Raw genomic sequence first — 13064 nt, forward strand, 5'->3', positions numbered from 1 at the left:
AACCCGAGACATGGCCTTAATGTAGTCCCCCCCTCGGGAATTGCGTGGGACCACTTGGATGCCCCAAAAGGATGTCCCAAAAAGGGAGTGATTATGTTGTTCAAAATTATGACGAGATAATGGATGTCCGATAAACCCCTTACTAATATTATTAAAATGTTCATTAATCCTGTCTGATAGTCTTCTTTTTGTCCGACCTACATAGATCTTTCCACACGGGCATTTCAATATATAGATGACCCCTGAGGTCTGGCAAGTGATATAGTCATGGATAGCAAATTCACTAACTTCATTGGCGTCCTTAAAACTAGTGCGAATCACTTTCTTACTAGGGACTCGTCTACAGCATGCACATTTGCCACATGGCATAAAGCCTTGTGGTTTCGCTATTGAATTGGTAAGATATGTCTGTTTTTTAGGGTTTTGCATGGGAAGTATAGATTTCGTGGTTGGTGCCAGTAAGAGTCCCAAGTTTTGTGCCTTTGTGTAAACGAACTTGGGTTTTGTGGGTAACAGATTGCCAATGCACTTATCCCCTTTCAAAATGGGCCAGTGTTTGTTAATAATATTTTTGAAACGCCTATGGCCTGAATGGAATTGCGTTATTATTGGGACTTGCCCTATTTGCTCTTGTATAGTAGGGGGATTGCGAGTGGCTATAGTTTTGTGAATTAAGGAGTCCCTCGGCATGGTTTCTACTTCCATTTTTGTTCTATTCAGAGTGGGTGCATCATACCCCTTCTCCTCAAACTGTGCTAACAAGTAGTCACTCTCCCTTCGATAATCCTCGACATTTGTGCAGTTCCTTCTAACTCTTAAGAACTGGCTTTTTGGAATGTTGGACAGCCATACTGGCAGGTGACAACTGCTAACATGAATATAGCTGTTTGAGTCCACTTGTTTGTGGAAACCCTTAGTAATTACTTTATTTTGGTCTATACAAATAGTTAGGTCCAAAAAATTTATGCTGGTGCGGCTAATGGTGGGTGTGAATTCCAGACCATAGTTATTGGAGTTGAGGCAGGAAATAAAGACTTGTAGGTCTGTTGGTGACCCATTCCAAATAAAGATAATGTCATCTATAAAACGGTGCCACATTTGGAGACCCTTCCGGAGATGACCGTCCTCATAGATGAACTCGAGCTCCCACTTCCCTACATAAAGATTTGCGAAACTAGGCGTGAACCGCGTACCCATAGCGGTCCCGTGGGTTTGCAGATAATACTGTTTTTCGTATAGGAAGTAGTTGTGTTTTAGAATAAACTCAATGCCCTCAATTATGAACTGAATTTGTGTATTTTTATAAGTGCCTAGTTTTTTAAGGAAAAATTCTGCCGATTGACACCCTTCCAGGGAAGCTCATCCAGCAATCAGGCGACTATTTAAGGACGGACCCCTATGGTGGAGACATAGCCCTGACGAAGAGGGAAGCTAACCCTCGAAACGCGTAGGCAGCTTGTCTCCACCACGCTCCCGTCCTTACTCTGTGTGACGTCACCACAGCTCCGCCCCCCAATCACCGCCGCGTCCTCAGCGTTGCTTCCGGCCGGGGCACGCGAGGCGCTGGTGATCTCCCGCGCTCCTGCGCTCCCGCCAGATCGCGCTTCTGCAGGAAACCCCTGCTATCACCCTGCACCACCACTGCCGGATCTAAACAGCGCTCCCATATTTACAAGCACTGACCCCAGTAAAACCTGGTGAGTGAACGCACAACCTTATCTCTCTACTACCGGCAGCGGTATATGCTTCAGGATAAGGTCTTTTTTGTTATGATAGATTGCTAGAACACACTTTTGCAGAAAACTTCTGCTGTCATCCTGCACCACCAATTATCGGACCTAGCCAGCGCTACCATACCGAAAGGCACTGACTCTAGGAATATCTGCACTGGCTAAACCACAATACGGCTAGCCAGCACCATCGATGCAGCCACCAAACCCACATACAGGCAGTAAGTAGTCTCAAATTATACCAACAATAGGTGGAAGGTGTATGTTAATACTTTGCAATACGTAATACCCTATTCCTCCTTAGCAAACATGCTTTAAGCTTGGGGAAAGGAGGACTAGCAGCACCAACACAAGAACACTTTTACAGTATAGCAGATACAAGCCCTTTATAATAAGTAAGTGTGTATTCAATATCCTCTATTACAGCATCTGCACTATTGTATCTATATCACATTTATTGTATGATATTCTTTTCAGTTATATACCGCAAACAGGTTCCACTCCACCTCCAAGGGAACTCAAGGCTTTTATTCCTATTAATTTAATTCCTTATCCAGTAAGTCCAGTTTTTTTCTGCTCATTTTATTGCTTTTGGGATGGGCAGTGGTTCTCATTATTCTTTACTACTTGGTTGTTCTCTTTAACAGGATCGGCACAGAGCCTGTTGCAACCACTTGCAGCTCCCGCAGCAATCTACTCTACCCTTTCAGGTGATTAGGCGCCAGTATACATATTCTATATTTATTCCCTGTTTTATATCTGTGCCAGTATACATTTGGCAGCCTCACCATGGCCATAGATGCCTTAAGAAAGGATCGGGAATTTAGACGCACATTCATCCAAAAACAATTTGTATACCATAGGGATACAACTAATGAACTTGATCAAGCCAGAAGCCTTTTAAAATCACTAGAAAAACAGCTAATCAATGAAATGAGAGACCTATGGGAAATTGCCTCACTGGAGAAATATGCACAAAGGGGCATAGTCCCTAGAGGTTTGGTGATTTACAAAACATTAGCAGGGGATTTCGGTGACCCCGATGTCCAGCAAGAATGGGATAAACTATTCAAACACTTTTCCAACCAGGTTTTAAAATTTATTATTAATAAACGCAAGTCTAATCTCAACAAAACTAGCAACTTAATAAGTACTTTGTTTGAGCAATTAAACAATTTCAACCACCTGGATGGTATCCAGGATCTTACAGCTAACATCATGTACAAATTGAAAGATAGAGAAAAAGAAATAATCTCTAAGAAATTGAGGAAATTTGCACGAGATAATATCCCTATAGACAATACCCCCAGGAAAACAACACTGGAACCCGGGACACCGGCTTCCAATTCCAGGAACTATGTCACCCTCGATGAATATAATCTGACCCCAGCACATAATTCTATGGATGACTCCGTCATATTTTCTACATACTCTAATTCCACACAATATACCCCAGTATCGGTTCGCACCAATGGCAGAACCCAATCTACCACATCCATAAGAGAGGGAGAGACTATTAATGACTCCCATAGCAATATACGTACTACATTAGGACAGGACCAACTGAGCCTAGAACCAATAAGTATCCCTACCTCTAATAGGTACACTGAACTAGCTGTATATGATGGAGAATCAGCCAATAATGCCAGTTGGGAGGTCTCTACCCCCACAAGTACCAGCCAACCTCCGAATAGGGGAGAACCCATTAGACAAAAACAAGTGCGGACATTCTTCACCAAAAAAATGAATCCAGCTAACACTAAAAAAACACAGGGTAGCAATTATGGAAATTCTACTGCCAAATCTTCGAATGGCACCCACAGTAATATCATCACTAATAGGAGCAGTAACAATAACTTTAATAAAAAAACGTTAAGACCCAAACCAAATACTAGTACCAATAAGGATTTTTTTCGGGCACTAGGCGCAAGACCAAAAGAGGTAAGAGAGGAGGGGCACTCTCCCAAAAGAAAATAAGTAAACCAGTAACCACCAGTACCCAAAAAATCTTCAACCTCAGCTCTTACATATTAACTCAGAATGAACAAACGCTCCTACAAAAAGGCCTAAAGTTCGCACCGACAGCCAAAGTCAAACCTTTCAACCTATACATAAGTATAAAAAAATTCTTACGAAATCTAGCTCTCAAAAAATATTTTTTTTAAAAAAGTATTAATAACCCAGGTACCGCTACCACTACTTCAAACCAGTCATCTATGGAATATGTCCACACCAATTTAGCCTGTCCATCTATGTTTAATCCCCTCAACGAATACTCTAACTCTTTTCGGGCTTTCGAAACTATGGTAATTACAGATATTAAGAAAATACACAAAAGAAATCCAAAATATACTCCACATAACTTAAACCCTAGTGAACGAAATGCGATTATCCAACTACAGGAGAATAATAAGATTATAATCCGCCCGGCAGATAAGGGGGGCGGCATCGTCGTAATGGACTATATGAAGTACCACAATGAATCTCTAAATCTGTTGGGCGATACAGTAACATACAAAAAAATGACTTTTGACCCCACATTAAAGTTTATGAAAGAACTTAACACCTTAGCTGTAAAGGGGAAAACTATAGGCGTTTTAAATAAAAAAGAATACCAGTTTATTAACAACAAAACCCCCTCTACAGCTATATTTTACCACATTCCCAAAATACACAAAAATATAGACAACCCTCCAGGAAGACCCATCATATCAGGTATAAACTGTTTAACAGCCAATCTTTCCAGGTACGTGGACACTCACCTTCAAAAATGCATGCCACTCCTGCCTGCATACCTAAAGGATACCACACACACTCTACAGATTTTGGAAACCATAGATTGGCGTAGTAACTTTATCCTGGGCACTCTGGATATCAAGTCCCTTTATACCGTAATTGACCCAATAAAAGGGTGTCAATCGGCAGAATTTTTCCTTAAAAAACTAGGCACTTATAAAAATACACAAATTCAGTTCATAATTGAGGGCATTGAGTTTATTCTAAAACACAACTACTTCCTATACGAAAAACAGTATTATCTGCAAACCCACGGGACCGCTATGGGTACGCGGTTCGCGCCTAGTTTCGCAAATCTTTATGTAGGGAAGTGGGAGCTCGAGTTCATCTATGAGGACGGTCATCTCCGGAAGGGTCTCCAAATGTGGCACCGTTTTATAGTTGACATTATCTTTATTTGGAATGGGTCACCAACAGACCTACAAGTCTTTATTTCCTGCCTCAACTCCAATAACTATGGTCTGGAATTCACACCCACCATTAGCCGCACCAGCATACATTTTTTGGACCTAACTATTTGTATAGACCAAAATAAAGTAATTACTAAGGGTTTCCACAAACAAGTGGACTCAAACAGCTATATTCATGTTAGCAGTTGTCACCTGCCAGTATGGCTGTCCAACATTCCAAAAAGCCAGTTCTTAAGAGTTAGAAGGAACTGCACAAATGTCGAGGATTATCGAAGGGAGAGTGACTACTTGTTAGCACAGTTTGAGGAGAAGGGGTATGATGCACCCACTCTGAATAGAACAAAAATGGAAGTAGAAACCATGCCGAGGGACTCCTTAATTCACAAAACTATAGCCACTCGCAATCCCCCTACTATACAAGAGCAAATAGGGCAAGTCCCAATAATAACGCAATTCCATTCAGGCCATAGGCGTTTCAAAAATATTATTAACAAACACTGGCCCATTTTGAAAGGGGATAAGTGCATTGGCAATCTGTTACCCACAAAACCCAAGTTCGTTTACACAAAGGCACAAAACTTGGGACTCTTACTGGCACCAACCACGAAATCTATACTTCCCATGCAAAACCCTAAAAAACAGACATATCTTACCAATTCAATAGCGAAACCACAAGGCTTTATGCCATGTGGCAAATGTGCATGCTGTAGACGAGTCCCTAGTAAGAAAGTGATTCGCACTAGTTTTAAGGACGCCAATGAAGTTAGTGAATTTGCTATCCATGACTATATCACTTGCCAGACCTCAGGGGTCATCTATATATTGAAATGCCCGTGTGGAAAGATCTATGTAGGTCGGACAAAAAGAAGACTATCAGACAGGATTAATGAACATTTTAATAATATTAGTAAGGGGTTTATCGGACATCCATTATCTCGTCATTATTTTGAACAACATAATCACTCCCTTTTTGGGACATCCTTTTGGGGCATCCAAGTGGTCCCACGCAATTCCCGAGGGGGGGACTACATTAAGGCCATGTCTCGGGTTGAGTCCAGGTGGATATTCACCTTAGATAGTCTGGCTCCGACTGGCCTAAACCAGGAAATCGAACTATACGCCTTTTGAAACAACTTCCTTCAATCCCAAACCCCCCCTCCCTATACCAAATCCCCTCCAACCCCCAACCCCCCCCCTTTTTTTCCCCCCCTCTTCTTTCCTCACAATCCCATCACGCAGAGTAACGTAGATATACAGGTGGATTGTGTGGTTGGAGATCATTACCGTCCCCAGCTATACATTATAAGTGTGTGTATATATATTTTTATAGCATTTTTTAGCATTTGTATTAGTTATTTATATGACTATAGCTGGGACTACTAAATAATATTTTTTATTCATATCAAACCTGGTTAATCCCCTTAAGCTGTAATCAATAAATAAATTAATATCAGGGATGGCCAGATGTGATGTTTGGCTCTTTTTATCTTCTATACTATTTAATTTTATTTTTATTGTTATATTTATATTCAGATTTATACGTATTTTATTAAGACTTCTTGTTTGATTTTATCCTCCTCTTTTAATGAAATAGTAATAAAAATATATATTTTTAACATTTACATAATTTTCCTCTAAGCATAATATATCTTCTAAGCACAAATTAATAAAGGTCCCCCCTTTTTTCCCCCCTCCCCCTCCCCCTCTTTTACCTATGTAATAATCTAATGATATCTGTAAGAGTATCTAATGATTAAGTTTTACCGAGCCCAGGGTTCCTTTTACTATTCCAGCTCACGGTGACCAACGGCATTCTTCATATTTATATTAATAATGTACCATTCGGTATTCCAGCCCAAAATCCAAGGATAATTGACAATCAGGGATTGCTTAATGCGGCCAATCAATTTTAATTATGGTGCGATTTACCAATCAGGGGTTCCAGGGAAGCTCATCCAGCAATCAGGCGACTATTTAAGGACGGACCCCTATGGTGGAGACATAGCCCTGACGAAGAGGGAAGCTAACCCTCGAAACGCGTAGGCAGCTTGTCTCCACCACGCTCCCGTCCTTACTCTGTGTGACGTCACCACAGCTCCGCCCCCCAATCACCGCCGCGTCCTCAGCGTTGCTTCCGGCCGGGGCACGCGAGGCGCTGGTGATCTCCCGCGCTCCTGCGCTCCCGCCAGATCGCGCTTCTGCAGGAAACCCCTGCTATCACCCTGCACCACCACTGCCGGATCTAAACAGCGCTCCCATATTTACAAGCACTGACCCCAGTAAAACCTGGTGAGTGAACGCACAACCTTATCTCTCTGCTACCGGCAGCGGTATATGCTTCAGGATAAGGTCTTTTTTGTTATGATAGATTGCTAGAACACGCTTTTGCAGAAAACTTCTGCTGTCACCCTGCACCACCAATTATCGGACCTAGCCAGCGCTACCATACCGAAAGGCACTGACTCTAGGAATATCTGCACTGGCTAAACCACAATACGGCTAGCCAGCACCATCGATGCAGCCACCAAACCCACATACAGGCAGTAAGTAGTCTCAAATTATACCAACAATAGGTGGAAGGTGTATATTAATACTTTGCAATACATAATACCCTATTCCTCCTTAGCAAACATGCTTTAAGCTTGGGGAAAGGAGGACTAGCAGCACCAACACAAGAACACTTTTACAGTATAGCAGATACAAGCCCTTTATAATAAGTAAGTGTGTATTCAATATCCTCTATTACAGCATCTGCACTATTGTATCTATATCACATTTATTGTATGATATTCTTTTCAGTTATATACCGCAAACAGGTTCCACTCCACCTCCAAGGGAACTCAAGGCTTTTATTCCTATTAATTTAATTCCTTATCCAGTAAGTCCAGTTTTTTTCTGCTCATTTTATTGCTTTTGGGATGCGCAGTGGTTCTCATTATTCTTTACTACCTGTTCTCTTCTGTTGGAACTGTAATGTTCATCTTTGCTCACTGATTAGTAATGGTGGTCACTGAAACTGAGAACAGCTGATCAGCTCGAATGCCGGGTGTTGGATCACCACTGATCTTGTATTGATGACCTATCCGAAGAACTGGTGAGCAATATAAAAGTAGTAAATAACCCCTATAAAAGGGGCTTTCCAGTCTTACTATATTTATGACATGTCTTTAGGATAGGTCAGTAATATCAGATTGGGGTCCAACACTAGACACCCCAATTGGTCAGTTGTTTTAGTAAACGGTAAACGGAACAGTTCTTATTCACTGTCTAGCGGTGGTCCTGGGTACTGCAGCTCAGCTTCTGTTGACGTGAGTAGGAGTTGAGCTGCAATAACCAAGAAGAGCCACTACAAAGTGAAAGGACTTGTGCTGTTTGACTCTGCATCCGGTCGTCAGTAGAGCTGAAAATAGCTGTTCTGTGGGGGTCCAGGGTGTCGGAGACCATATCGTTGATCTATTCTGAGACTAAGTCTTGAATATCTTAAGCCTGGAAAACCCTTTGAAGAGCTGGAAAGAGCAACTGATCTGTAATTATAGCTTTTCCCCATAGTTATCACTAAAAGATCTAATTGTATGGAGAGCTGTCAAAAAATCTCTAATTGGATGTGTCTCGAGTTCGGTGAATATTCACATCACTGAAGATGGAGTTTATTTATTTATCAAAGCCTCCAGAATTTAAACAAAACCCCGAAAGCTTTCCAAAAAATAACATTTGATCAAAGAGAGTAGCTAAATGTGACCTACTTTTGCCAACTACGACAAACTGATCCTTTTTATTAGCCCACTCGGTGAGACAGGAGATTGTATAGTAGTAATTAGTGCACTATACAATAAGTGATATATTTGAGATAATTGGACATCCATCCTTGTATTTTTATTATTATTGCCATTTTATCCTCAGGTAGGGGGAAACATGCTGGGCTCAGCCTAGATCTTAAAATCAGAACCAGTGTGGCTGAACCTGTTTGAATGCTCTAATTATTTAATGCAGAGTCATAATCCTCATTAAATATTTAGGTATAAGAATAGACATTTTATACAGTATATTATATATATATATATATATATATATATATATATATATATATATATATATATATATATATATATATATATATATATATATATATACACTCACCGGCCACTTTATTAGGTACACCTGTCCAACTTCTTGTTAACACTTAATTTCTAATCAGCCAATCACATGGCGGCAACTCAGTGCATTTAGGCATGTAGACATGGTCAAGACAATCTCCTGCAGTTCAAACCGAGCATCAGTATGGGGAAGAAAGGTGATTTGAGTGCCTTTGAACGTGGCATGGTTGTTGGTGCCAGAAGGGCTGGTCTGAGTATTTCAGAAACTGCTGATCTACTGGGATTTTCACGCACAACCATCTCTAGGGTTTACAGAGAATGGTCCGAAAAAGAAAAAAAATCCAGTGAGCGGCAGTTCTGTGGGCGGAAATGCCTTGTTGATGCCAGAGGTCAGAGGAGAATGGGCAGACTGGTTCGAGCTGATAGAAAGGCAACAGTGACTCAAATCGCCACCCGTTACAACCAAGGTAGGCCTAAGAGCATCTCTGAACGCACAGTGCGTCGAACTTTGAGGCAGATGGGCTACAGCAGCAGAAGACCACACCGGGTACCACTCCTTTCAGCTAAGAACAGGAAACGGAGGCTACAATTTGTACAAGCTCATCGAAATTGGACAGTAGAAGATTGGAAAAACGTTGCTTGGTCTGATGAGTCTCGATTTCTGCTGCGACATTCGGATGGTAGGGTCAGAATTTGGCGTAAACAACATGAAAGCATGGATCCATCCTGCCTTGTATGGAGCATCTTTGGGATGTGCAGCCGACAAATCTGCGGCAACTGTGTGATGCCATCATGTCAATATGGACCAAAATCTCTGAGGAATGCTTCCAGCACCTTGTTGAATCTATGCCACGAAGAATTGAGGCAGTTCTGAAGGCAAAAGGGGGTCCAACCCGTTACTAGCATGGTGTACCTAATAAAGTGGCCGGTGAGTGTATATATATACACATACAGCTCTGGCAAAAATTAAGATACAACTGCAAAATGTACAGTTTGTCTGACTTTTCTCTTTATAGGTATATTTTTGAGCAAAATGTAAATTGTTCATTTATTCTATAAAGTTCTGACAACATGTCTCCGAATTTCCAAGCAAAAAATTTTGTTTTTTTTTTCTAACAAAGAAAAATGGTCAAAATAAAAAAAACCCAGTGCTTTCAGACCTCAAATAATGCAAAGAAAACAAGTTCATAATCATTTAGAAACAACAATACTAATGTTTTATCTCAGGATTGGAAGAGTTCAGAAATCAATATTTTGTGGAATAACCATGATTTTTAATCATGGCTCTCATGCTTCTTGGCATGCTTGTCTTTCACACTGCTTCTGGCGCAGTTCTTCTTTGTTTGATGGCTTGTGGCTATCCATCATCCTCTTGATTACATTCCAGAGGTTTTCAATGGGGTTCAGGTTTGGAGATTGGGCTGCCCATGACAGGGTTTCGATGTGGTGGTCTCTTAATCTTTGCCAGAGCTGTATATATATATATATATATATATATATATATATATGTTTTAAAAGAAATCTGTTAGTTTCATCCACATAGCTAGAATTCTGATGATTTATTCCATATGCAAACAAAGCTGATGCTCTCTGGGTGGGACTGGTTACCACCTATTGCCACCTTAGGTTAGGTTAGGCTTAGGCTAGTGAGCTGTCAGTCAAGCAGGCAATAGCGTCAGGCAGGCAGAGGTTCGGGAAGTGCTCCAATCACACCCAGAGAACCTTGGCCTTATCTGCCCGTCAATTTAAACATTGTTTTTCAGTAAAGGAGCAATGGATTGCTGAAGCAAAGGTACAGATTGTTTTTTTTTGTTTCAAAGCCCTACTTGTCCGTCCATGCAAAGAGTTTGATGGGGGATCACACTGACAAATTACATTTAATAGATCTCTGCTTGCTGAGGCTCTTGAATATAAACACAATACTTCTTAAGGTTAAAGCTCTGTTCACACTGGCATTATGGCTTTTACTGAATACTTAGCCATAATTATTTGGCTGGTTCAACTTTAAAATAGATGCTGATAAAACAGGGCCAACACCAGATCCTGGTGAATGCGGGGGGCACACAACACCTTTCCAACTTACGTCTAACATCATACCTTTGTGGCAAATGTGTAAACAGCAAATATGGAGTAGGAAAAGGAGCGAGCTTCAATCGCAGAAGATTAACCTCTTAGATGCCACTGTATATTGTGACATTGGCATTCAAGAAGTTGGAAATGGGGGAAGATTTTGCTTCTACCCTTCCGATGCCCAATAATCCACCTGCAACTTTACTGTGGGCTACCAATGAAATTATCACCGCAACCGTAGGGCCTACTGAAGGCCCCAATGTCTGTCATGTTGGTCCACCTGTCTACTTGTGATCATGGCTTCATAGGAGGGGGTTTTACACTTCACTACAATAATTACAGTGCTGCAGTACAATGGAGAAAAAATATTTAGTCAGCGACTAAAGGTGATTTTCTGGATTTGTTTTCTCATTTTGACTCGCATAGTTGTGGTCTACCTATGATGTCAATTACAGGCCTCTCTCATCTTTTTAAGTGGGAGAACTTGCACAATTGGTGGCTGACTAAATACTTTTTTCCCCACTGAATATAGTACAAGCAATGACGTTGTCACAGCTTCTATTTCCCCAGGAAGACACTAATAATAATAAAAATATATACAGTATACATATATCTACATACATAATATACATATATATTCTATATTATTACTACACTGTTTTGAATAAAATCTCCTTGACCCATGCAATGAACTGGACTATTTTGTAAAAATTGCTTAATCTGACTCCAAGTTAAGCATCCTTAACATCTTGTTATACATGTTATATCATGGCGTATATAAATTTGCATATATTTTTACAGCAACCACCCAGTAACTAAACATGGCACTTAAAGAATTAAGAATGCTTAGCATCTGAATTACTTACAATAGCTGTTGGCGTTGCTGCCAGCACGCAGTACAGCACCAAAGGGGAAATGAAACTTTCATCCTCCGTCCCTGGGTATGGTTTCATGAGATTTCCATCTTGGCAGAAGAAGCCTTGAATATGCACTTGAAAGGTATCTGTGCACTCAAAGTAGTATGCAAGCAGAACAGTGCCAGCCATGATGACGAGCTGAAAGTAAAGCATATTAGGTTAAAATCCAAGAACCAAAAGTCCTCGTTTTTAGAATAATCCTCACTAAACAAGAATGTCCCCATCACCGCAGAATTCTTCTCATAACTATTGCTGTTATGTTGCAGTGCTGATACATGCCAGCCATTGTCTGATACATAAGCCTATTGGCAAGCCCACTTAATGAATGTGTCTGATCGAAGTCTGATCACAGAGGGTTATGTGCCTCAAGCAGATAGTTTATCAAACGGCATATTCCTGTCGATAATGAGACGGATCAATGCAGCTGAGGGCAACATCTATGCTACATTGTGTTATATAAAGCACTTTTGCACCACATAGCAAGATCTGATGTGGGAACTTGTATAGTGTCACAGGGGTCACAGCTCCAATCTAATCATCATCCAATCATGATGTAGTAGGAGAGGTGACATATCAGGACAGGGACCCAACAATGAAGGACGCCTTGACTTTGGCAGTTGGGCTCACATATATTGGCCAATCGATGCGCTAAGTACCTTCTTTTTTACTGTAATTTTTTATAGCAACTTTGCAGATTGGTATGTCATATATACATTATATAGGGTTTTTTCAATTTTCTATGGCAGTAATGCAGTTTCAATATTCTAGAGTAATTATTCTTAGTATTTATGGTGCAACTGTGGTGCCTCTAGGGTCCAGTCGCCACAGAGATACTGCACCTCACCCAGAGATGTGGTATGCCACTCTCAGGTAAGGAGGGAACACTACCCAGGACTCTAACACTCACATCCAACACACACCAGTTTAGTCAGGGCCTCATCCCAGGCTGGATAGCAATGGGTGTTGGGGAGTGGATGGGGGAGGTAGAGCAGGGGAGGAGCTAATTAGGAGGGAAAGTAGAGGTTGGAGAAAGGAAGTGAAGCTGAG

At 41.0% G+C, this 13064-nt stretch overlaps 1 protein-coding gene across 2 annotated transcripts in view; it reads right to left on the reverse strand.

The window, feature by feature from the left end:
• The window catches only part of PLPPR1 (phospholipid phosphatase related 1), a 287389-nt gene that overhangs the window by 86579 nt on the left and 187746 nt on the right, over positions 1 to 13064 (reverse strand). For both annotated transcript variants that reach the window (XM_077250553.1, XM_077250544.1), the window contains exon 3: positions 11967 to 12155. In XM_077250553.1, coding sequence (XP_077106668.1) covers positions 11967 to 12155 — 189 coding nt within the window. The remainder of the gene's footprint in view (positions 1 to 11966; positions 12156 to 13064) is intronic.

The sequence above is a fragment of the Ranitomeya variabilis genome, chromosome 1 (genome assembly GCF_051348905.1).
Source record: "Ranitomeya variabilis isolate aRanVar5 chromosome 1, aRanVar5.hap1, whole genome shotgun sequence".
NCBI classification, from domain to species: domain Eukaryota; kingdom Metazoa; phylum Chordata; class Amphibia; order Anura; family Dendrobatidae; genus Ranitomeya; species Ranitomeya variabilis.